General features: G+C 37.4%; 2 protein-coding genes across 2 annotated transcripts in view; one reads left to right on the top strand and one right to left on the bottom strand.

The window, feature by feature from the left end:
* Nucleotides 1–1,263: 1,263 nt before the first annotated feature.
* On the bottom strand, nt 1,264–8,477 carry LOC140062656 (thioredoxin, mitochondrial-like). Its single transcript, XM_072108965.1, has 4 exons — nt 6,952–8,477; nt 5,418–5,513; nt 5,204–5,323; nt 1,264–2,521 (listed from the first exon to the last, which is right to left on the bottom strand). Exons 2-4 carry the CDS (start codon nt 5,504–5,506, stop codon nt 2,290–2,292), a joined length of 441 nt encoding a protein of 146 aa, XP_071965066.1. The 5' UTR covers nt 5,507–5,513; nt 6,952–8,477; the 3' UTR covers nt 1,264–2,289.
* Nucleotides 8,478–9,343: 866 nt separating this feature from the next.
* The window catches only part of LOC140062581 (nucleolar protein 11-like), a 20,020-nt gene continuing 2,124 nt past the window's right edge, over nt 9,344–27,239 (top strand). The window contains exons 1-9 of the mRNA XM_072108861.1: nt 9,344–9,429; nt 22,192–22,323; nt 23,985–24,098; nt 24,390–24,656; nt 24,980–25,124; nt 25,221–25,394; nt 25,689–25,936; nt 26,411–26,473; nt 26,919–27,109. Coding sequence (XP_071964962.1) covers nt 22,192–22,323; nt 23,985–24,098; nt 24,390–24,656; nt 24,980–25,124; nt 25,221–25,394; nt 25,689–25,936; nt 26,411–26,473; nt 26,919–27,109 — 1,334 coding nt within the window. The 5' untranslated portion in view covers nt 9,344–9,429. The remainder of the gene's footprint in view (nt 9,430–22,191; nt 22,324–23,984; nt 24,099–24,389; nt 24,657–24,979; nt 25,125–25,220; nt 25,395–25,688; nt 25,937–26,410; nt 26,474–26,918; nt 27,110–27,239) is intronic.

The raw sequence follows: 27,239 nt of genomic DNA, 5'->3' as shown, positions 1-27,239 counted from the left end.
GCCGCCTGCAAAGGATCTTTCTAATGTTGGTTCTGTGATTTGGTAAGAATAAGACTATCACAGGAGACTTCCATGTACCTTACAATTTGTTACATTTGTGAATTGTACATGTGAATCGGTTATTGAACATAGTACAGTAGTAAGCCTAGTGTTTTCTATTAGGCAATTACTAGAGCTGTTAAGCCATGAAAGTGGCCTTTAATCGGACAAACACTTATAGTATAAAATATCATTAGTATTAACATCCCACCATTATTAGGCGTACAGTATTAACAAAATATAATGTTGTGCCCATTCAAGTGTGACCATTATCCAATCCCACCTCCCCCTGTTTTTATAGATTTGTGTGCAATAAATGTAATCGTGTAAATGATTTAATAGTGTTGGGGACATATGTGTAAGACTCGTAATTGAATGTGATACGATTATTTTGTTATTCAGAGCAACTAAATCCTTGCTAGTTTTGTGGTATATTAGGAAACTTATTTTAAAATATGGGAGCCCTACTTAATAGACTAAAAACAGGTACTAATTGATTGCATAACACCAAAGAACTCTTACTAACCAATCTGTACTGTGGTATAAGTAGCCTCATCCTTTCTGTAATGGGGTAGTTGCAGTAGTGATCAGTAGCTATCACAGTACTGATTAGTTTGTGAGCATGCGCAGATAATTGTATAAATGTTTTGCTTTATGGTCGGGCTGCAGCATTCAATAATTATTAAATGCGAAATGCAAGCATAGGGTCACCATAAATGTTGGCAAAACCAGACAAAGTAAAAAATTAAAACCTTAATAGTAAACATGCAATTAATCATTGAAAAATAATTTAATGCAACTATACTGTATTCTACTTAATGCCTTTTGAAACAGAGTCAAGATGTAAATGCTAATGCCCAATCGCAACTCATTGAAATACTGTACCACCAAGCAGTACACTCTTGTCAATTTAACCATACTGTAGGCAGACATCAGATTGTAAAAAGTATTCCAATTAATTATGGTAATATACTGTAAAAGGAATTTTTAAATGTGCAAGGACACGTTAATCAAATCAAAGGTAGATATTATTTGCATACACATGTCGATGCAGGTGGTAATTAAAATAGATTTTGCGTAAATGTATTCTTTATTGACAAAATCTAAATTAAACAGGTAGATGCTGTAATTTGCTTTTGCGTAGTATTCAAATGAGTTGGTGCTTTATTTGCATAAATATGAATATGGTTATAACATAACTAAGAATATTATTCATTCATTATATGTGTGTAAAGTCATAAACAAAATAATAAAATCAAATAAGTTAAAACATATTATAAATGTTTATTATCTTATTTACATTTCTTTGTAGTATTCACCTTTTTTTATCAATAACACCCTAAATAAATAAAGGATTCATTTTGCAGTTACTTAAGCAATAATGTAATTGTGCTGGGCAGAGGTGGGTAAGGTTACCCAGATTAAGAATTTAAATTAAAGGCCAGGTGCGGGCAAAAAATTTCTATTGATCATACATTCCAATAATTATCGATCTATAGTTTCCCCTATGTTTCATAATTTTTTTGATTTTATTTGTGTTACACGAGCTTGTTGAAAATAAGCCCTTTCTTATCAGTGGGGGGATAGTTCAAATTACACAGTAAAATCTCTATTCTTTTGTACACAAATTTTGTAAATAGAGAGGCAATTTAAAAAGCTATGCAAAATAAATGGTGTGGTAAAAAATGTCATCAGATGACTAAATATAGGTAATATAACTTGAATATTACATTTCTGTATTTTTATTCAACTTCAGATTTTTATTTTCATGCTATAGCAAAAATTATCCACTGTATATCCACCATCTTTTTTCACCGTCTAGGGAGTCACCAGACATGTTATTACATTAGGTTAACTACCTAACTACTGAAAAAAAGTCTTCCTTGTTTTTATAGAAGAATTTTGCCAAATTTTGTATTTGACCATATTAAGGGAAATTCATGTTTTTTCGTCTCGATTTCTGTTACAAATATTTGATTTATGTACAATTAACCAAATATTATATTTAAAATTCAAGCCTGTACCTGAGCTTTAAGGCCTGATTTCAACCAAGTATTGGTACCAATTAGACTGTTTAATTACCATTTTATGCCACAATCATGCCAGCTACCGCCCTGGTATGAAAAAGAACTGTATGATGGGCAGTCATATTAATTATTTTTTAAATTATACACATAATAATAACACTCAAATAACAAAATAATGTCTTGGGTACATGCAAGACAATCAGGGAAAACTTGAGATGGGTATTTAGACTTTTTCGATCATATCCTCTATAACTTCTGCATCTTGTAATCCAATAAACTGATCAACTTTGACCCCGTCTTTAATTACAATCACCGTAGGAACAGATGATACACTGTAATGCATTGCAAGGTCCACCAGTTTGTCAATATCTACTTTAGCCAGGTCGACCTTGTCATTTGACTTTGACACTACCTCTTCCAATCTAGGACCAAGCAGTTTACATGGACCACACCAACTGAAAGATAAATTGGATGAGTATACATCAATATAGAAATACTGTAGTAAATGTGAAATATTTATATTTTGGCAAGAAAAAAAAGCACCCCAAGTTCGCATTATTTTTTTCCTATGGAATTTAGGCAATTAATTAATAATTTATTAGAATAATTATGATGTAATATGGGACATTATAGAGGGCGCTATATAAGCATGCAGAGAGATTAAATAATTTGTGTAAACAGCGTTTGCCAACCAAAATGTTTGGTCTATTGCCCGGTCTATTGGTAAGGGCTTTAACCTATTACACCGGCGCCCTCGGTTCGAGGTCTTTCAAGAACATGTTTTTTTTTAATAGTTGAGAGATTATTTAGAGGGTTAGGTTTAGGAAGTAGATCAGCTATCTTGCAATTCTCGTATCCGGATATTCACCCCCTGGACATTTACCCCCCGGAAAACTACCCCCCGGACAACCACCACCTGGACCACTACCTCCTTAGGACAACTACCCCTTTAGGACAACTACCCCTTTAGGACAACTACCCCCGGACAACTACCCCCTTAGGACAACTACCCCCTTAGGACAACTACCCCCTTAGGACAACTATCCCCGGGACAATTACCCCTAGGGACAACTACCCCCCGGACAATTACCCCTAGGAACAATTACCCCCCGGACAATTACCCCCTCCTCCCCGGGTAATTACCCCGCGGACAACTACCTCTGACACAATACTCCCCGTAGGACAACTACTTCCTGGACCATACTCCGAGGGCAAATAATCTTTTAGGACAACTACCTCCATAGGACAACTAACCCCTGGACAACTACCCCCTAGGAACAATTACCCCTTGACAATTACCCCCCCCCCCCCCCCCGGGTAATTACCCCGCGGACAACTGCCTCTGACACAATACTCCCCGTCCCGTAGGACAACTACCTCCTGGACCTGGACAATACTCCGAGGGCAACTAACTCCGTAGGACAACTAACCCCTGGACAACTACCACCCAGAAAACTATCCCTTTAGAACAACTACCCCCCGGACGGACAACTACCACCCAGACCATTCAACAACCTGACTCTGCAACAGCGTATAATAGGAATTAATAACTATATTTTAATTCGTTACTTTGACGAATTACTATTCATTATTGTAAACAAAAGAAAAAGATTGAACATAAATATAGCCTGGTATAAACTGAAGATTGTCACACATGATCATAGGATAGTCGAACGTATTATATAGTACTCCCTGTATTTACTGTAAAGACTGGGTTCGCTAATAATAATAATAATTTTTGCGTCAGGACAATGCTTCGATAACCACTGGTCTTAAAAGAATTAATTTTTGTCTCAAATTTGTCATTTGTATTTTTGTACACTTGAAGAATAATATCACTTTTGATATTTGACCTTAATGTTCACTCACCGAATAAACGGCGATCTTTAAATAAATTCCCCTCAAATAAACGGTGAACATGTCACTCTCATGACACATCATATGGAATAATCGGCGTCTATTTCCATTAGATTATACCCCCTCCCATTGAATAAACAACTTTCTTCCAATAAATGTCCACCTAAAAACCACCTAAACAATAAACAGCCCAGGCCGTTTTTTTCAATAAATACGGTACTTTAAATCTAGCACATCTAGGGCCTAGCGTGCTGTTAAACAGAATAATCGGTTAAAAACGGGTGTTTCGAAACTAGAGACCCGAGACCAGAGACCATGAGACCCGAGACCCAATACGAAAAGGGAGACCTAAATATACGAAAAGGGAGACCCACGTACGAAAAGGGAGACCCCACTATACGAAAAGGGAGACCCCACTATACGAAAAGGGAGACCCTAATATACGAAAAGGGAGACCTAAATATACGAAAAGGAAGACCAAATATACGAAAAGGGAGACCCAAATATACGAAATGGGAGACCCAAATATACGAAAAAAGAGACCACACTATACGAAAAGGGAGACCCTAATATACGAAAAGGGAGACCCAAATATAGGTCTCCCTTTTCGTATTGGGTCTCGTGTCAGGTCTCTGGTCTCGGGTCTCTAGTTTCGAAACACCCGTTAAAAACAGATGATTTCATTTTTACAGAAACCGGTCCTATATATTTGTCTACTTTTAGATTGTGGGGGGGGGGGGGTAGTTGTCCTAAGGGGGTAGTTGTCCTAAGGGGGTGGTTGTCCGGGGGGTAGTTGTCCGGGGGGTTGTTATCCTAAGGGGGTTGTTGTCCTAAGGGGGTAGTTGTCCTAAGGGGGTAGTTGTCCTAAGGGGGTAGTTGTCCGGGTGGTAAACATCTGGGGGGTAACTGTCTAGGGGGTAGGTGTCCTAGAACCTGCAATTCTTTATAATAGAAAATAATTAAGGTAATGAATTATTTATGATTTCTGCCTTAATTACATAGGAAAAAAAATATTTCCCCCTGTTCCATTTATTTAAACCGACAATGGGAAAACTGTTCCCTAAAAATGTAATTTCTAACTGTACATTTTTATAACAATCTGAATGTTATGCCTTTTGGATGTATTTTTACTTCTTATTTTAAGTGTTTTGTATTTGTTGTCTTGTTTTGCTCTGCATATGCTGAGGAATGTTTGTTACATTCTTATGTTTTTATTTGAAATAAAGTATTACTTTACTACTTAATGTGAATCTTACTCCACCCCACTCTAAAAGCCTTACTTTGCATGAAAATCAACTAGTACTGGTTTGTTGCTTTCCAACACTCTTGCTTTAAAATCCTCCTCATCTTGTACATTAAAAGATATTTGCTGAGTAGTTGAAGTGTGCAAAAGACAAGATCTGTAAACAAAAAGAGATATTATTATTTTACATCTATCAGTACAATAAATTATAACATCATTTTGTCAATATGTTCATATTTTTAAAATTTTACCTGTAAGAAACTTGTGTAAACTTTTTTGATTTTACAAATTGTCGCAGAACATGCCGACTAGATTGCTGCAAGACAGTGCTCAATGACATTTTTATGCTGGTGGTGGTACAAAAAAATTGATTTAAAATACATAATTCATTCATATTGATATTAAAATCGCCGTGGCTAAAGATACGGTACCGTATCATAACTTCCGTCTACTAAAGGTACGGTAAAATTGCATTACGTCATAATCAGCCAGGGGTGCTGGTACGTGTGTGATGTCATCGTATAAGGACTTTGTTTTTTTTTTTCACATCGCGTCTGTAGAGAATGCCTATTGACGGCGCCAGGCTGCATGAATGTGTTCGCTGATGATTCTGTGACTCAGCCTCGGGGGTAGACCTAGCAATGTTGAATCCAGAATCGTCGATGCTGTAGTAACAGAGCAAGTTCATGTGATTGGTGGACGTTACATAAAGCGTTTAATTTAAAACATGCACTCTCAATCTGAAATATTATTTCATTATACAACATTATACACTACACTACAGTTGAAATATGTTGATAGCCAAATTAGAAGTAAAGGAATTATAATTCAATGTTGGAAATTGTGTTGCGTCAAATATATATTGATTGCGTCTAGTTCATTCGTCCATGGTTACGATGACGGTTTTATTTTTATTCCTATTTAGGCCTATATTTTTTAATAAACGTCCTCAAATACTATGATTTAGACAATAGACCTAGCCTCAGGTTTTAGTTACAGAAATCAGCGCACACATGCAGCTGGCCCCAGCCTGGCAAACAAACTCATATACCGAGGCTATAGGTGATAGCAGCCATGGTTATTAGTATGTAGTAGGCCTCTTTTGAAACGGTAAATTTCTGTATTCTAGAATTAAAATCAACATGTTTTGGCCTATCAATAATAACAGACGTAGGCCTAGGCTACATTTAGTTTTTGTCACACGTCTGGGATATTAGCGATAAATGAAGCATAAAGAAAATGTTAAGCTGCCGGTTGATCACTGTTTTCGCGATGTGAAAAAAATCCCAAGTCCTTATACGATGACGTCACACACGTACCAGCACCCCATTGGCTGATTATGACGTAATTCAATTTTACCGTACCTTTAGCAAAATGAAGTTAGGATACGGTACCGTATCTTTAGCCACAGCGTATTAAAATAATTGAATAAACAGAATCAAGAATTAGACCTCTACTCTAACTAAATAAATAACTGCGTAGGCCTTTGGAATGATTCTAGCCTAAGCCTCCTATAGCCTAGTGCTACACAAACATTCCCATGATTGTGACAGTAAACCGGTTCCTACCAGTAATAGTATCCGTGAAGACAATTCTGACTAGGCCTATTGAGTATTCTCATCTTGGCCTAGCTAGGCCTAAAAAGGTAGGCCTAGGCTAGCTAGCTAAGTTTTAATTTAATCACGTATAAGTGGTGTCTAGAGGTAGTAGGCTAGTAGTAGTAGGTACGAAATTATTTTATGATATTCCTATATCCCATCTAGTAAATGAATTCCAAAAATTTACCTCTTTTTTCATATATTATTTCAGTATAGCAACAGTAGTAAAACAGCACAAAACACGCACACAACACCGAGACAGTACAGTACATGTGTCGCTCCGGTTGAATGATTCCGCCAGGATTTTAAATCATGAATTATTCATAGAATCATATTATATATTGAATGCAAGTTATGCATAAAACTTTTCATTTTCGAAATTTAATAAAATTGTTTATTTTAAAGGTTTAGTAATTTAAGGCCAACCTCTCCACAGGAGGTGGTACTGGTGATATACTCTACTCTAGGCCTAGTTTGGATTAGGGAGGAGGGGGGAGCCAATTTAAGGAAGCGATTAAAAGCTATTTAGAGGCTACATTCATTAGGCCTGGCCCTAGCTAGACGGCCCGGCAGCGATTTTTTTTTTCGTACATAAGTTGGGGACCCCATCATGAAACGTCACAAAATAAACATGAATAATTCATCAGTTAAATTTTCTTGTTCCGTGTGCACCCAAGCGTATAGCAACAAGAAGTGATTACACAAGTGCGGTACGATTCTAGGCCTATCTCCGCTGATTTCATAATAGAATAGCGGAGTTTTGTGTGGATTGTCGAAATAATCAGCCTTTAGTTTATGGTGTTTTTAATATAGTTTATTACTAAAGAATTACGAATTAAAATTATAGTTTCTATTGATACTATTAGGCCTAATTACTAGTCTCTAAACCCCTGTATATTCTAGTAGTAGCTGTGTGGGTGTGTGTGACTTGTGTCTTTGGGCTATGTCCAATTACTACTTAGTTTAATGTTTTGCCTAGCTGTCGATTAGCCTCGACACATTTTGCATAGTGGACGTGTGTGTGAAGAAGAGTGCGCGAAGGCAATCACGTGAATTGACCTAGAATCCTAGGCCTATTATTGTAGAAAGAATCGTATCGCAGTTGTTGTTCCGTGTGCACCCAAGCGTTCTTGGACATAGCCCAAAGAAAGCTTAGACCCACAAGAATAAAGAATGTGTATAATTTGTGTACTGTATTTTTTAAATTCTGCTATCAATTATCAAACAATATGCAATGTACTCAAAGGAACTTTAAAAATGCGCGTATATGAACACATGAGATGGGAAGATTTGACCCACGAGAATAAAAAATGTATTTTTGTGTAATGTTTATTGTTTAATTTTGCAGACTTATTACTCGGATTGTGTCATACCAAAGATAGTGTGACTATTACCAAAGATAGTGTAACTATCTTTGGTCATACCTAACACACACACACGTCACACACATCCACACAGCTACTACTAGAATAGACATGGGTTTAGAGACTAATAATTAGGCCTAATAGTATTAATAGAAACTATAATTTTAACACGTAATTCTTTAGTAATAAATTATATTAAAAACACCATAAACTAAAGGCCGATTATTTCGACAATCCACACAAAACGCCGCTATTCTTCAACAGCGGAGATAGGCCTAGAATCGTACCGCACTTGTGTAATCACTTCTTGTTGCTATACGCTTGGGTGCACACGGAACAAGAAAATTTAATTGATGAATTATTCATGTTTATTTTGTGACGTTTCATGAGGGGGTCCCCAACTTATGTACGAAAAAAAAAAATCGCGGCCCGGCACATCTAGTTTTTCAATAAGACAGTAAATATTCTTTTTTTCTCTCTTCTTACTTACCTCCCTGTGCTTATAGGTTCGTACTCTGAGTCTAGCTAGTACTAGACGTGGCCTGTAGTCGGTTTAATTCCAAGGGCGTGTGGTGCAGTGTGTTGGACGTTGGACTACCGATCGTCAGACCTAGGTTCAATCCAACTCTCGGCGCATTGCTTGTAGGCAAGATACTTTACTTACGTTGCCTCTCTCCACCCAGGTGTATAAATGGGTACCCAGTTAGATCAACTTTGCGCTGGTTACCGGCTGCATTATGGGAGTATGTTTCCATACGTGTTTGATCCCAAAAAATACTGGGGTAATAATGCTTGTAAAGCGCCTTTGAGCATGATTACTCATGAAAAGGGCGCTATATAAATGTGGTATTATTATTATTGCTTTAATCGTACAAAAAGAAATTGCATGCCTCTTTCTTATCTGGCTAGCTGGGTCTAATAAAATAAAAGGAAGCGGATTGCGCTTGTGACACGTGGTATGGGGGAGCAGAGAAGATACAGCTAGGATATCGGAGACCATCGACAAAGAACAACAAAAAAAGTGAACATAATTATTATTTCAGAAAGACATTTTTAATCATTAATACATGCTTAAAAATTCTTAGGTTGGATAAAAACACACTTGACCGATCGTCGTTCGCCAGGTTCATTGATTAATGAAATCATCCGTTCTTTTTTGTGTGTGAAGCCGATGCGTGTGGGCCATGCGCTACAGTACAACGGTGTGTGGTGCCACCGTGGGTGCACACGTGGTGCACACAGTGGTTGTGCAATGAATTGGTGGCGCTATTTTGTTTTTACTAGCAGCAAACAATCCACAGCTTGTGTCAAGCTAGCCGACAATAAGCCAGCCGACAATAAGCCAGCCCACTTTTATTTTTTCCAGCCGACAATAAGTATGAAACGCCGTTTGTGTATTTTTCACATTTTCAGTATTGCTTAAGGTTTTTACAGTATTAGAAATTCAATATTTGTGAGAAAATGGCGGATTGCTCCTGGGAGTCACTTGGTGGGATTATACTAAGGTACCTCTTTGGTCGTCCAGTATAAGTTAGAGTAGGACCGCTGGTCCTGTTTACTCAGCCCTCATCTTTTAAATCTGAGTGTAACTCAATTACGATTTTTAATATTATAGTAAAATTTGATACTGTATTTGTGAGAAAATGGCGGATTGCTCCTGTGAGTCACTTGGTTGGATTATACTAGGGTACCTCCTTAGTCGTCCAGTATAGTTAGAGTAGGACCGCTGGTCCTGTTTACTCAGCCCTCATCTTTTTAAATCTGAGTGTAACTCAATTACGATTTTAAATATTATAGTGAAATTTGGTACTGTATTTGTGAGAAAACGGCGGATTGCTCCTGGAAGTCACTCGGTGGGATTATACTAGGGTACCTCCTTAGTCGTCCAGTATAAGTTAGAGTAGGACCGCAGGTCTTGTTTACTCAGCCCTCATCTTTTAAATCTGAGTGTAACTCAATTACGACTTTTTAATATTATAGTGAAATTTGATACTGTATTTGTGAGAAAATGGCGGATTGCTCCTGGGAATCACTTGGTGGGATTATACTAGGGTACCTCCTTAGTCGTCCAGTATAAGTTAGAGTAGGACCACTGGTCCTGTACTCAGCCCTCATCTTTTAAATCTGAGTGTAACTCAATTACGATTTTTAATATTATAGTGAAATTTGATACTGTATTTGTGAGAAAATGGCGGATTGCTCCTGGGATCGGAGTGACTTGGTGGGATTATACTTGGGTACCTCCTTAGTCGTCCAGTATAAGTTAGAGTAGGACCGCTGGCCCTGTTTACTCAGCCCTCATCTTTTAAATGTGAGTGTAACTCAATTACGATCTTTAATATTATAGTGAAATTTGATACTGTATTTGTGAGAAAATGGCGGATTGCTCCTAGGAGTCACTTGGTGGGATTATAGCAGGGGACCTCCTTAATCGTCCAGTATAAGTTAGAGTAGGACCGCTTGTCCCGTTTACTCAGCCCTCATCTTTTAAATCTGAGTGTAACTCAATTACGATTTTTAATATTATAGTGAAATTTGATACTGTATTTGTGAGAAATGGGGGGAGTCACTTGGTGGGATTATACTAGGGTACCTCCTTAGTCGTCCAGTATAAGTTAGAGTAGGACCACTGGTCCTGTTTACTCAGCCCTCATCTTTTAAATCTGAGTGTAACTCAATTACAATTTTTAATATTATAGTAAAATTTGATACTGTGTTTGTGAGAAAATGGAGGATTGCTCCTGGGAGTCACTTGGTGGGATTATACATGGGTACCTCCTTAGTCTTCCAGTATAAGTTAGAGTAGGACCGCAGGTCTTGTTTACTCAGCCCTCATCTTTTAAATCTGAGTGTAACTCAATTACGACTTTTTAATATTATAGTGAAATTTGATACTGTATTTGTGAGAAAATGGCGGATTGCTCCTGGGAGTCACTTGGTGGGATTATACTAGGGTACCTCCTTAGTCGTCCAGTATAAGTTAGAGTAGGACCACTGGTCCTGTTTACTCAGCCCTCATCTTTTAAATATGAGTGTAACTCAATTACGATTTTTAATATTATAGTGAAATTTGATACTGTATTTGTGAGAAAATGGCGGATTGCTCCTGGGAGTCACTTGGTGGGATTATACTTGGGTACCTCCTTAGTCGTCCAGTATAAGTTAGAGCAGGACCGCTGGCCCTGTTTACTCAGCCCTCATCTTTTAAATCTGAGTGTAACTCAATTACGATCTTTATTATTATAGTGAAATTTGATACTGTATTTGTGAGAAAATGGCGGATTGCTCCTAGGAGTCACTTGGTGGGATTATACTAGGGGACCTCCTTAATCGTCCAGTATAAGTTAGAGTAGTAGGACCGCTTGTCCCGTTTACTCAGCCCTCATCTTTTAATTCTGAGTGTAACTCAATTACGATTTTTAATATTATAGTGAAATTTGATACTGTATTTGTGAGAAATGGGGGGAGTCACTTGGTGGGATTATACTAGGGTACCTCCTTAGTCGTCCAGTATAAGTTAGAGTAGGACCACTGGTCCTGTTTACTCAGCCCTCATCTTTTAAATCTGAGTGTTATTCAATTACGATTTTTAATATTATAGTGAAATTTGATACTGTATTTGTGAGAAAATGGAAGATTGCTCCTGGGAGTCACTTGGTGGGATTATACTTGGGTACCTCCTTAGTCGTCCAGTATAAGTTAGAGTAGGACCGCTGGCCCTGTTTACTCAGCCCTCATCTTTTAAATCTGAGTGTAACTCAATTACGATCTTTAATATTATAGTGAAATTTGATACTGTATTTGTGAGAAAATGGCGGATTGCTCATGGGAGTCACTTGGTGGGATTATACTAGGGGACCTCTTTAATCGTCCAGTATAAGTTAGAGTAGGACCGCTGGTCCCGTTTACTCAGCCCTCATCTTTTAAATCTGAGTGTAACTCAATTACAATTTTTTATATAGTGAAATTTGATACTGTATTTGTGAGAAAATGGCGGATTGCTCCTGGGAGTCACTTGGTGGGATTATACTAGGGTATCTCCTTAGTCGTCCAGTATAAGTTAGAGTAGGACCGCTGGTCCTGTTTACTCAGCCCTCATCTTTTAAATCTGAGTGTAACTCAATTACGATTTTAAATATTATAGTGAAATTTGGTACTGTATTTGTGAGAAAACGGCGGATTGCTCCTGGAAGTCACTCGGTGGGATTATACTATAGGGAACCTCTTTAGTTGTCCAGTATAAGTTAGAGTAGGACCGCTGGTCTTGTTTACTCAGCCCTCATCTTTTAAATCTGAGTGTAACTCAATTACAATTTTTAATATTATAGTGAAATTTGATACTGTATTTGTGAGAAAATGGCGGATTGCTCCTGAGAGTCACTTGGTGGGATTATACTAGGGTACCTCCTTAGTCGTCCAGTATAAGTTAGGGTGGGACCACTGGTCCCGTTTACTCAGCCCTCATCTTTTAAATCTGAGTGTAACTCAATTACGATTTTTAATATTATAGTGAAATTTGATACTGTATTTGTGAGAAAATGGCGGATTGCTCCTGGGAGTCACTTGGTGGGATTATACTAGGGTACCTCCTTAGTCGTCCAGTATAAGTTAGAGTAGGACCACTGGTCCTGTTTACTCGGCCCTCCTCTTTTAAATCTGAGTGTAACTCAATTACGATCTTTAATATTATAGTGAAATTTGATACTGTATTTGTGAGAAAATGGCGGATTGCTCCTGGGAGTCACTTGGTGGGATTATACTAGGGGACCTCCTTAATCGTCCAGTATAAGTTAGAGTAGGACCGCTGGTCCCGTTTACTCAGCTCTCATCTTTTAAATCTGAGTGTAACTCAATTACGATCTTTAATATTATAGTGAAATTTGATACTGTATTTGTGAGAAAATGGCGGATTGCTCCTGGGAGTCACTTGGTGGGTTTATACTAGGGGACCTCCTTAATCGTCCAGTATAAGTTAGAGTAGGACCGCTGGTCCCGTTTACTCAGCCCTCATCTTTTAAATCTGAGTGTAACTCAATTACGATTTTTTATATAGTGAAATTTAATACTGTATTTGTGAGAAAATGGCGGATTACTCCTGGGAGTCACTTGGTGAGATTATACTAGGGTACCTCCTTAGTCGTCCAGTATAAGTTAGAGTAGGACCGCTGGTCCCGTTTACTCAGCCCTCATCTTTTAAATCTGAGTGTAACTCCATTACGATTTTAAATATTATAGTGAAATTTGCTACTGTATTTGTGAGAAAACGGCGGATTGCAAGTAACTCGGTGGGATTATACTAGGGTACCTCCTTAGTTGTCCAGTATAAGTTAGAGTAGGACCGCTGGTCTTGTTTACTCAGCCCTCATCTTTTAAATCTGAGTGTAACTCAATTACGATTTTTAATATTATAGTGAAATTTGATACTGTATTTGTGAGAAAATGGCGGATTGCTCCAGGGAGTCACTTGGTGGGATTATACTAGGGTACCTCCTTAGTCGTCCAGTATAAGTTAGAGTAGGACCACTTGTCCTGTTTACTCAGCCCTCAACTTTTAAATCTGAGTGTAACTCAATTACGATCTTTAATATTATAGTGAAATTTGATACTGTATTTGTGAGAAAATGGTGGATTGCTCCTGAGAGTCACTTGGTGGGATTATACTAGGGGACCTCCTTAATCGTCCAGTATAAGTTAGAGTAGGACCGCTGGTCTCGTTTACTCAGCACTCATCTTTTAAATCTGAGTGTAACTCAATTACGATTTTTTGTATAGTGAAATTTGATACTGTATTTATGAGAAAATGGAGGATTGCTCCTGGGAGTCACTTGGTGGGATTATACTAGGGTACCTCCTTAGTTGTCCAGTATAAGTTAGAGTAGGACCGCTGGTCTTGTTTACTCAGCCCTCATCTTTTAAATCTGAGTGTAACTCAATTACGATTTTTAATATTATAGTGAAATTTGATACTGTATTTGTGAGAAAATGGCGGATTGCTCCAGAGAGTCACTTGGTGGGATTATACTAGGGTACCTCCTTAGTCGTTCAGTATAAGTTAGAGTAGGACCACTTGTCCTGTTTACTCAGCCCTCAACTTTTAAATCTGAGTGTAACTCAATTACGATCTTTAATATTATAGTGAAATTTGATACTGTATTTGTGAGAAAATGGTGGATTGCTCCTGAGAGTCACTTGGTGGGATTATACTAGGGGACCTCCTTAATCGTCCAGTATAAGTTAGAGTAGGACCGCTGGTCCCGTTTACTCAGCACTCATCTTTTAAATCTGAGTGTAACTCAATTACGATTTTTTGTATAGTGAAATTTGATACTGTATTTATGAGAAAATGGAGGATTGCTCCTGGGAGTCACTTGGTGGGATTATACTAGGGTACCTCCTTAGTTGTCCAGTATAAGTTAGAGTAGGACCGCTGGTCTTGTTTACTCAGCAATCATCTTTTAAGTCTGAGTGTAACTCAATTACGATTTTAAATATTATAGTGAAATTTGGTACTGTATTTGTGAGAAAACGGCGGATTGCTCCTGGAAGTCACTCGGAGGGATTATACTAGGGTACCTCCTTAGTTGTCCAGTATAAGTTAGAGTAGGACCGCTGGTCTTGTTTACCCAGCCCTCATCTTTTAAATCTGAGTGTAACTCAATTACGATTTTTAATATTATAGTGAAATTTGATACTGTATTTGTGAGAAAATGGCGGATTGCTCCTGGGAGTCACTTGGTGGGATTATACTAGGGTACCTTCTTAGTCGTCCAGTATAAGTTAGAGTAGGACCACTGGTCCTGTTTACTCAGCCCTCATCTTTTAAATCTGAGTGTAACTCAATTACGATCTTTAATATTATCGTGAAATTTGATACTGTATTTGTGAGAAAATGGCGGATTGCTCCTGGGAGTCACTTGGTGGGATTATACTAGGGGACCTCCTTAGTCGTCCAGTATAAGTTTGGGTGGGACCGCTGGTCCCGTTTACTCAGCCCTCATCTTTTAAATCTTAGTGTAACTCAATTACGATTTTTTATATAGTGAAATTTGATACTGTATTTGTGAGAAAATGGCGGATTGCTCCTGAGTAAACAGGACCAGCGGTCCTACTCTAACTTATACTGGACGATTAAGGCTGTCCTCTAGTATAATCCCACCAAGTGACTCCCAGGAGCAATCCGCCATTTTCTCACAAATACAGTATCAAATTTCACTATATAACAAATCGTAATTGAGTTACACTCAGATTTAAAAGATGAGGGCTGAGTAAACGGGACCAATGGTCACACCCTAACTTATACTGGACGACTACGGAGGTACCCTAGTATAATCCCACCAAGTGACTCCCAGGAGCAATCCGCCATTTTTTCACAAATACAGTATCAAATTTCACTATAATTTTAAGAATAGTAATTGAGTTACACTCAGATTTCAAAGATGAGGGCTGAGTAAACGGGACCTGTGGTCCTACTCTAACTTATACTGGACGATTAAGGCGGTCCCCTAGTATAATCCCACCAAGTGACTCCCAGGAGCAATCCGCCATTTTCTCACAAATACAGTATCAAATTTCACTATAATATTAAAAATCGTAATTGAGTTACTCAGATTTAAAAGATGAGGGCTGAGTAAACAAGACCAGCGGTCCTACTCTAACTTATTCTGGACAACTAAGGAGGTACCCTAGTATAATCCCTCCGAGTGACTTCCAGGAGCAATCCGCCATTTTCTCACAAATACAGTATCAAATTTCACTATAATATTAAAGATCGTAATTGAGTTACACTCAGATTTAAAAGATGAGGGCTGAGTAAACAGGACCAGTGGTCCTAAGCTAACTTATACTGGATGATTAAGGTGGTACCATAGTATAATCCCACCAAGTGACTCCCAGGAGCAATCCGCCATTTTCTCACAAATACAGTATCAAATTTCACTATAATATTAAAAATCTTAATTGAGTTACACTCAGATTTAAAAGATGAGGGCTGAGTAAACGGGACCAGTGGTCCCACCCTAACTTATACTGGACGACTAAGGAGGTACCCTAGTATAATCCCACCAAGTGACTCCCAGGAGCAATCCGCCATTTTCTCACAAATACAGTATCAAATTTCACTATATAAAAAATCGTAATTGAGTTACACTCAGATTTAAAAGATGAGGGCTGAGTAAACGGGACCAGCGGTCCTACTCTGACTTATACTGGACGATTAAGAAGGTCCTCTAGTATAATCCCACCAAGTGACTCCCAGGAGCAATCCGCCATTTTCTCACAAATACAGTATCAAATTTCACTATAATATTAAAGATCGTAATTGAGTTACACTCAGATTTAAAAGATGAGGGTTGAGTAAACAGGACCAGTGGTCCTACTCTAACTTATACTGGATGACTAATGAGGTACCCTAGTATAATCCCACCAAGTGACTCCCAGGAGCAATCCGCCATTTTCTCACAAATACAGTATCAAATTTCACTATAATATTAAAAATCGTAATTGAGTTACACTCAGATTTAAAAGATGAGGGCTGAGTAAACGGGACCAGCGGTCCTACTCTAACTTATACTGGACGACTAAGGAGGTACCTTAGTATAATCCCACCAAGTGACTCCCAGGAGCAATCCGCCATTTTCTCACAAATACAGTATCAAATTTCACTATAATATTAAAGATCGTAATTGAGTTACACTCAGATTTAAAAGATGAGGGCTGAGTAAACAGGACCAGTGGTCCTACTCTAACTTATACTGGATGACTAAGGAGGTACCCTAGTATAATCCCACCAAGTGACTCCCAGGAGCAATCCGCCAGTTTCTCACAAATACAGTATCAAATTTCACTATAATATTAAAAATCGTAATTGAGTTACACTCAGATTTAAAAGATGAGGGCTGAGTAAACGGGACCAGTGGTCCCACCCTAACTTGAACTGGACGACTAAGGAGGTACCTTAGTATAATCCCACCAAGTGACTCCCAGGAGCAATCCGCCATTTTCTCACAAATACAGTATCAAATTTCACTATAATATTAAAAATCGTAATTGAGTTACACTCAGATTTAAAAGATGAGGGCTGAGTAAACAAGACCAGCGGTCCTACTCTAACTTATACTGGACAACTAAGGAGGTACTCTAGTATAATCCCACCGAGTGACTTCCAGGAGCAATCCGCCGTTTTCTCACAAATACAGTACCAAATGTCACTATAATATTTAAAATTGTAATTGAGTTACACTCAGATTTGAAAGATGAGGGCTGAGTAAACAGGACCAGCGGTCCTACTCTAATTTGTACTGGACGACTAAGGAGGTACCCTAGTATAATCCCACCAAGTGACTCCCAGGAGCAATCCGCCATTTTCTCACAAATACAGTATCAAATTTCACTATATAAAAAATTGTAATTGAGTTACACTCAGATTTAAAAGATGAGGGCTGAGTAAACGGGACCAGCGGTCCTACTCTAACTTATACTGAATGATTACGGAGGTCCCCTAGTATAATCCCACCAAGTGACTCCCAGGAGCAATCCGCCATTTTCTCACAAATACAGTATCAAATTTCACTATAATATTAAAGATCGTAATTGAGTTACACTCAGATTTAAAAGATGAGGGCTGAGTAAACAGGGCCAGCGGTCCTAATCTAACTTATACTGGACTACTAAGGAGGTACCCTAGTATAATCCCACCAAGTGACTCCCAGGAGCAATCCGCCATTTTCTCACAAATACAGTATCAAATTTCACTATAATATTAAAAATCGTAATTGAGTTACACTCAGATTTAAAAGATGAGGGCTGAGTAAACGGGACCAGTGGTCTCACCCTAACTTATACTGGACGACTAAGGAGGTACCCTATTATAATCCCACCAAGTGACTCCCAGGAGCAATCCGCCATTTTCTCACAAATACAGTATCAAATTTCACTATATAAAAAATCGTAATTGAGTTACACTCAGATTTAAAAGATGAGGGCTGAGTAAACGGGACCAGCGGTCCTACTCTAACTTATACTGGACGACTAAGGAGGTACCCTAGTATAATCCCACCAAGTGACTCCCAGGAGCAATCCGCCATTTTCTCACAAATACAGTATCAAATTTCACTATAATATTAAAGATCGTAATTGAGTTACACTCAGATTTAAAAGATGAGGGCTGAGTAAACAGGACCAGTGGTCCTACTCTAACTTATACTGGATGATTAAGGAGGTACCCTAGTATAATCCCACCAAGTGACTCCCAGGAGCAATCCGCCATTTTCTCACAAATACAGTATCAAATTTCACTATAATATTAAAAATCGTAATTGAGTTACACTCAGATTTAAAAGATGAGGGCTGAGTAAACGGGACCAGTGGTCCCATCCTAACTTATACTGGACGATTAAGGAGGTACCCTAGTATAATCCCACCAAGTGACTCCCAGGAGCAATCCGCCATTTTCTCACAAATACAGTATCAAATTTCACTATAATATTAAAGATCGTAATTGAGTTACACTCAGATTTAAAAGATGAGGGCTGAGTAAACAGGACCAGTGGTCCTAAGCTAACTTATACTGGATGATTAAGGTGGTACCATAGTATAATCCCACCAAGTGACTCCCAGGAGCAATCCGCCATTTTCTCACAAATACAGTATCAAATTTCACTATAATATTAAAAATCTTAATTGAGTTACACTCAGATTTAAAAGATGAGGGCTGAGTAAACGGGACCAGTGGTCCCACCCTAACTTATACTGGACGACTAAGGAGGTACCCTAGTATAATCCCACCAAGTGACTCCCAGGAGCAATCCGCCATTTTCTCACAAATACAGTATCAAATTTCACTATATAAAAAATCGTAATTGAGTTACACTCAGATTTAAAAGATGAGGGCTGAGTAAACGGGACCAGCGGTCCTACTCTGACTTATACTGGACGATTAAGAAGGTCCTCTAGTATAATCCCACCAAGTGACTCCCAGGAGCAATCCGCCATTTTCTCACAAATACAGTATCAAATTTCACTATAATATTAAAGATCGTAATTGAGTTACACTCAGATTTAAAAGATGAGGGTTGAGTAAACAGGACCAGTGGTCCTACTCTAACTTATACTGGATGACTAATGAGGTACCCTAGTATAATCCCACCAAGTGACTCCCAGGAGCAATCCGCCATTTTCTCACAAATACAGTATCAAATTTCACTATAATATTAAAAATCGTAATTGAGTTACACTCAGATTTAAAAGATGAGGGCTGAGTAAACGGGACCAGCGGTCCTACTCTAACTTATACTGGACGACTAAGGAGGTACCTTAGTATAATCCCACCAAGTGACTCCCAGGAGCAATCCGCCATTTTCTCACAAATACAGTATCAAATTTCACTATAATATTAAAGATCGTAATTGAGTTACACTCAGATTTAAAAGATGAGGGCTGAGTAAACAGGACCAGTGGTCCTACTCTAACTTATACTGGATGACTAAGGAGGTACCCTAGTATAATCCCACCAAGTGACTCCCAGGAGCAATCCGCCAGTTTCTCACAAATACAGTATCAAATTTCACTATAATATTAAAAATCGTAATTGAGTTACACTCAGATTTAAAAGATGAGGGCTGAGTAAACGGGACCAGTGGTCCCACCCTAACTTGAACTGGACGACTAAGGAGGTACCTTAGTATAATCCCACCAAGTGACTCCCAGGAGCAATCCGCCATTTTCTCACAAATACAGTATCAAATTTCACTATAATATTAAAAATCGTAATTGAGTTACACTCAGATTTAAAAGATGAGGGCTGAGTAAACAAGACCAGCGGTCCTACTCTAACTTATACTGGACAACTAAGGAGGTACTCTAGTATAATCCCACCGAGTGACTTCCAGGAGCAATCCGCCGTTTTCTCACAAATACAGTACCAAATGTCACTATAATATTTAAAATTGTAATTGAGTTACACTCAGATTTGAAAGATGAGGGCTGAGTAAACAGGACCAGCGGTCCTACTCTAATTTGTACTGGACGACTAAGGAGGTACCCTAGTATAATCCCACCAAGTGACTCCCAGGAGCAATCCGCCATTTTCTCACAAATACAGTATCAAATTTCACTATATAAAAAATTGTAATTGAGTTACACTCAGATTTAAAAGATGAGGGCTGAGTAAACGGGACCAGCGGTCCTACTCTAACTTATACTGGATGATTACGGAGGTCCCCTAGTATAATCCCACCAAGTGACTCCCAGGAGCAATCCGCCATTTTCTCACAAATACAGTATCAAATTTCACTATAATATTAAAGATCGTAATTGAGTTACACTCAGATTTAAAAGATGAGGGCTGAGTAAACAGGGCCAGCGGTCCTAATCTAACTTATACTGGACTACTAAGGAGGTACCCTAGTATAATCCCACCAAGTGACTCCCAGGAGCAATCCGCCATTTTCTCACAAATACAGTATCAAATTTCACTATAATATTAAAAATCGTAATTGAGTTACACTCAGATTTAAAAGATGAGGGCTGAGTAAACGGGACCAGTGGTCTCACCCTAACTTATACTGGACGACTAAGGAGGTACCCTATTATAATCCCACCAAGTGACTCCCAGGAGCAATCCGCCATTTTCTCACAAATACAGTATCAAATTTCACTATATAAAAAATCGTAATTGAGTTACACTCAGATTTAAAAGATGAGGGCTGAGTAAACGGGACCAGCGGTCCTACTCTAACTTATACTGGACGACTAAGGAGGTACCCTAGTATAATCCCACCAAGTGACTCCCAGGAGCAATCCGCCATTTTCTCACAAATACAGTATCAAATTTCACTATAATATTAAAGATCGTAATTGAGTTACACTCAGATTTAAAAGATGAGGGCTGAGTAAACAGGACCAGTGGTCCTACTCTAACTTATACTGGATGATTAAGGAGGTACCCTAGTATAATCCCACCAAGTGACTCCCAGGAGCAATCCGCCATTTTCTCACAAATACAGTATCAAATTTCACTATAATATTAAAAATCGTAATTGAGTTACACTCAGATTTAAAAGATGAGGGCTGAGTAAACGGGACCAGTGGTCCCATCCTAACTTATACTGGACGATTAAGGAGGTACCCTAGTATAATCCCACCAAGTGACTCCCAGGAGCAATCCGCCATTTTCTCACAAATACAGTATCAAATTTCACTATAATATTAAAAATCGTAATTGAGTTACACTCAGATTTAAAAGATGAGGGCTGAGTAAACAAGACCAGCGGTCCTACTCTAACTTATACTGGACAACTAAGGAGGTACCCTAGTATAATCCCACCGAGTGACTTCCAGGAGCAATCCGCCGTTTTCTCACAAATACAGTACCAAATGTCACTATAATATTTAAAATCGTAATTGAGTTACACTCAGATTTAAAAGATGAGCGCTGAGTAAACAGGACCAGCGGTCCTACTCTAACTTATACTGGATGACTAAGGAGGTACCCTAGTATAATCCCACCAAGTGACTCCCAGGAGCAATCCGCCATTTTCTCACAAATACAGTATCAAATTTCACTATATTAAAAATCGTAATTGAGTTACACTCAGATTTAAAAGATTAGGGCTGAGTAAACAGGACCAATGGTCCTACTCTAACTTATACTGGACGACTAAGGAGGTACCCTAGTATAATCCCACCAAGTGACTCCCAGGAGCAATCCGCCATTTTCTCACAAATACAATATCAAATTTCACTATAATATTAAAAATCGTAATTGAGTTACACTCAGATTTAAAAGATGAGGGCTGAGTAAACAGGACCAGCGGTCCTACTCTAACTTATACTGGACGACTAAGGAGGTACCCTAGTATAATCCCACCAAGTGACTCCCAGGAGCAATCCGCCATTTTCTCACAAATATTGAATTTCTAATACTATAAAAACCTTAAGCAATACTGAAAATGTGAAAAATACACAAACGGCGTTTCATAGTTATTGTCGGCTGGAAAAAATAAAAGTGGGCTGGCTTATTGTCGGCTGGCTTATTGTCGGCTAGCTTGACACAAGCCAATCCACACATGGCGAAAACACGACTAGAAAACGGTGTTGAAATTACTTTATGTGAGAATAATCGAGTATTAGGCTATGAACGTGATTATAGTAAACAACATTCGATTTTAACGGATGCTACCCGGGTGTCTACATACTCTGTAAGTTGTTTTTTTAGCATTAAGCTAGCTAGGCCTAACTGCCACTGTCCTGAAACCTTACATGCCTACTCTAGTGTGGATGATTGATATATATTCATAGTATGCCTAGGAGGCTAGGCCTAGACCTACTAATCTATGATGCAAGTAGGACCTAAGCCTAGCCCTAGTAGTAGATAGGCATGCCCTTGCTTGTATATATAGGTACTACTAGCCTAGTCCAAGGACCTTGCTAGCCTATGATGGAGGCCTCTAATTCTAGGTACTAGCACTACTAGCTCCTTCTAACTACTAGACGCAATATTTATTAGTTTGTTATTTTACAATATAATTCATGTAAATAATAAAAGCAATATTATGTTAAAAATGTAAAACTATATAATTTTATTAAAGTATTTAAACAAAACACAATCTTATAATAATGCAATATACCATTTTATCATTATTATATCAAATCTCAATTTTTAATACTGAATATCAATTATCTTATTATATTGTTTTAGCTCTTTTAATATAAATTTGCTCTGTATACATATTTGTATTATCTAGATTTCAACACAATATCAAAATATTTTATATAATCTTTTAACCTCAGTATCACCTAAATCATGGAGTAAAGAATAACCTAAATATTCATTGACCTTTACCATATTGTTTATCATTGCAATAAAAGTGTAGTTTCCCCCACAAAAGAGAAAAAAAAACCTACTAGACTCTCTGATTCGCATCTCTTGAGTACCCAATTTAAAAACATTCATCCGCTGCGCGGCGGTGATGGTTAGTGACCCTGAAGTCTTATTTATATGGTTAATGGTGATTAATGGTTTTAAATTTGTATAGCACGTGCAAAATACAACTAGTCTCTATGCGATGTGGATTCAGATGTTACACTTTTCAACTACATGCTTCTCCCCCAAGGGCTACGTCATGTCAGTGCAGCCACTATTATTAAGGTGCTCTCTCATCATCATGACAACGTGGCTGAGTGTAAACTAGTACACCTGGGTAACCACCTACTCGTCTCAAAAGATGTACTACTAGGCCCTTTAAAATGCACACAAGCAATGTGTGTACACGGAACCTACGATTTATAGTCCTTATCCGAGAAGACTACCACCAGAACCATAGAGCGAGTGAGACTCGAACCCTTGCCGATGTTATACATGGATTACGGCTCCATTGTCTTAACCGCTTGACCACTCACTCACTTTTAGGTGCAAAACTGCGCCCTACTACTGTACTCTACTCTCTAGCAATAGAGAACTTTAATAGGCCTAAAATTATAAAATAGGCGCAGCCTACTCTACTCACTAGTACTAAGTTCATGTTCATTTCATATACTGTAAACTTTCCAAATGTAGATCCAATCCAAGTTAAAGCCTAAAACTAATTCCTAGCTGAGTATTAAAAAATAAATAGTACCAGAACCAGGCGCTACTCTTATTTAGGTAACATAACAATGTCAACAGTCTAACTACAGTAGGTCTAATTTTGCTACACAACCACTTGTCACACCATACATGTTGTGGATTTCGCATTGAAATAACCATCAATGCATTTTTTATGCATTACAAAACAAATATAACTATCTGTTATATTTTGTGTAAACACATTCGATCTTCTTATTCTTAAATATTTATACTATGTATTTCCATGTCTTTTAGTTAACAGATTATAAGTGTGTCCATAGCTGGTCAGTACGACAAAATTCTCCTTTGACGTCCTCTGCGGTTTATGACCAACAAAGTGGCAATTATGTTGCTGTTAAGAAACACAAGGTAACACATGCCAATTAAGGCTTACTTATAGTATTGTGATTGTGGAAACTATTTCAAAATTTTTTATTTTAATCACGTTAAAACATTAAAATGTTTTAACATGATTAAAATTCATTATACAGTTAATGTAATGGATTACCAATGTAATATCTTATTTAAATTTTCTAAACAATACAGATAATTTGAAAAAGTACTACAGAAGATATTCAATCATTTATTTTATGTATTTTTGTTAAAATAAAAAAATAAAATAACTTTACTGTTTTATATTTGTCTTCTTTCAAAATCTAGAACCTAATTAAGTGGAGTAAAGAAACAACAGATTTGGTGAAAGTAAAACCTGTTCTATTGTCTACTGCGGTTTACAGTCTTCTAGCAGACGACACTTCAGCGTTAGTTGTTTTTGAAGATGGCGCTGTTGCTGATTTAGAACATGTCCTAAATCATCCAAAAGCTGACCGACCCAGCACTCTACCTAAAAATGTCGACCTGAAAGGTTCTGCTTCTTTTCACCATGGTAACCAAAGGAAAATTTGCCTCTTGGCACAAAATCAAAAGGTTTTTTTTGCCATTATTTTGTTTTCTAAAAATGTTTTAAAAAATATACAGTAATAATTATTTGACATTTTTGGTAATTTGAAATGAACATTTTAAAAACTTTGATTTGAGATATAATAATTCATAATTACCTTTATGGTGTCTTTCAAAAACAATGTTGAATTTAGACAATTTAGGTTGTCAACTTTTAACAGGGTCTGCAAATGAAAGTTTTTATGAAAATAAGATTAATATACAAAATAAGTAATAAGTAAAAAATACATATCTGCATTCAGCATACATAAAAATTACTAATAACGAATTTTGACGTTTTTTTTTTTCAGGATAAAATATGGAGAATATTTGTTTTTGACAAAGGAAGTGAAAATCCAGGCAAACAATTGGTATTTAGAAATGAAGATAACGATGCTTTTATAGTAACTTACAGTTTGTTACCAGTAGAGGGCAGTATCCATGTTATAACAATATGTAAGTACCTGTCGCAATTTGGTGCAAGCTACAAAAATCAATAGTAACACTAGTACATAGATTGATTAAAAATATGTTTTTGTCTTAAAATTGCAGGGAACAATGGAAATGTGTGCCTGTCTGTAATTCCATTCTTAACGACTGATGAATATGTAGAATGCCGCCCTCTATTGACAGTAAAATCCCAATCTGCGGCTGTGACTTGGCTTGGAGTGGACTACTTTGCAATTTCTGGCGTGAAAGGCATAGATAAAGAAAATCCTAATCTGGGTAAGAGTGTGGTGCAATGGAAAACAAAATATACAGTGCTTAAAGCTCTGTCTACACTATCAACTAGTTTGTGCCCAAATATGGTAGTGATATGCCATCATCATCTCCATGTATGTATGGGCATATAAAGTTTGATAGTGTAGACAAAGCTTTAGTATTTTCAGTATAAAAATAATAATTTTCTCACTAGCCTCAAACTTGATTTTACTAGCCCATTTGCCAATTTGCTAGTCAAAAATGACATGCTTTATACCGTATTCTTAATCTCATCCTTTTTGATTTTTTATTTCATAGAATTTCTCACGATATGGGATTCAAAATTTATTACCCTTCAAGCGAAAATGGAATTGCCAGACACGGATACTAACACAGCAAAAATTGCTTCCTTCGAAGATACCATTCTATTGTCAAGGGGGGATAAAATTGTTGCTTATAGATTCAGTTGCCCAAATGCTAGTTTAGCTGGTGCGCTTGGGTGCCTACGAAACAAAGATTCAGAAAATACTATAACAGTACAAGCGGATTGGAAGCCTATGGCTGCGGTAAGCTAGCAATCTCCACCACATTCCACCTGATCCCTGTACTGTATCACATACAGCATTACATACAGCATAACTGGTGCAGTATCATATTCTAACCTAAACCTTAACATAAAACACACCAATTACCAAATTTGCTTATAATGTTTAAATTATCATACAGTACTAAGAAACTTTCAATCATCTATTTGTAAAAATAACAAAATATTTAACAATGTTTTGGTCAATGTTAATTAACAATCACAAAGCACATCAATTGTTTAATTTAATTTTTTATATTTGTGGAATGTATCTAAATAAGATAAGATAAGATAAATCTTTATTGTCTTGAACACAACCAGGCGAACATGAAATTGATTTTCCTTGATACTTAAAAAAAAAACCCAAAAAAAAAAACATTAAAATATCAATACAATACATTAAAATGTACTAGATATCTTGATCAAGTATTATTGAGAATTACTTTTATACATTCAGAGAGCTGAAGAAAAAATTGCTGTTAAAGAAAAGCTACTGAAAGAAGCAATGGATAAGCAGAAGGTGAGTTAAATTATATTGTTTAGGCTAATAGTTTCCCAAGCCCTTGTTATAGGTCTAGTTTACGCTGTTGCATAGAACAGATATTAGGGTACTAAATGCTCCTAGATCAACCTAAGGCCTCCTTTGCAATTTCTGGCGTGATAAAGGAAAATCCTAATCTGAGTAAGAGTGTGGCGCAATGGAAAACAAAATATACAGTGCTTAAAGCTCTATCTACATTATCAAACTATTTTGACAAAAAAAGTGTGATGTGCCCAAATATGGTAGTGATATGCTCAAATATGGTAGTGATATGACATCATCATGTCCATATATGGGCACATCACAATTTGTTGTCACATAAAGTTTGATAGTGTAGACAAGGCTTAAGAACTTCTTCAGATTACATAAAAGACACAGCCTGGCACCTTGGAACCATGTTTGTAATATTATTTTTATATTTTAGAGTAAAAGTGAAGCAATGTTTGCATCTAGCTGCAAGAATCTGCTAGCAACATTGAATACTGACAGGTTTCCAGATTCCTGTTACTTAACGCCTCTACTCCAGCACGTTGCACGCCGGTGTACAGAAGAGAAACAATTCTGGCCAAAGCAAGCATTAGTGAACATTGTAGAATTTTGCAACATTTCAGCTAGGTCAGTTCTAACTATTCTGTGGGTGCTGGGTGCTTAAATAAATAAAATAAAATAGACAACACAAATTTCATTTGACACAAAGTCTTAATCGTTGCCATTGTGCTCTCACTTAATTTCCAATTCATCTTTT

This window comes from Antedon mediterranea, chromosome 1, assembly GCF_964355755.1.
Source record: "Antedon mediterranea chromosome 1, ecAntMedi1.1, whole genome shotgun sequence".
NCBI lineage: Eukaryota > Metazoa > Echinodermata > Crinoidea > Comatulida > Antedonidae > Antedon > Antedon mediterranea.
The sequence above is the reverse complement of the archived record's forward strand: the minus strand, read 5'-3'. Positions and strand labels throughout refer to the sequence as shown.

Coding starts and splice junctions, on each gene's coding strand:
- LOC140062656 (XM_072108965.1), bottom strand. CDS start 5,506: ATGTCATTGAGCACTGTCTTGCAGCAATCTAGTCGGCATGTTCTGCGA. Junction 5,324..5,417: donor TTTACACAAGTTTCTTACAG/GTAAAATTTTAA, acceptor TTTTGTTTACAG/ATCTTGTCTTTTGCACACTT. Junction 2,522..5,203: donor CTAGTTGATTTTCATGCAAA/GTAAGGCTTTTA, acceptor TTTATCTTTCAG/TTGGTGTGGTCCATGTAAAC.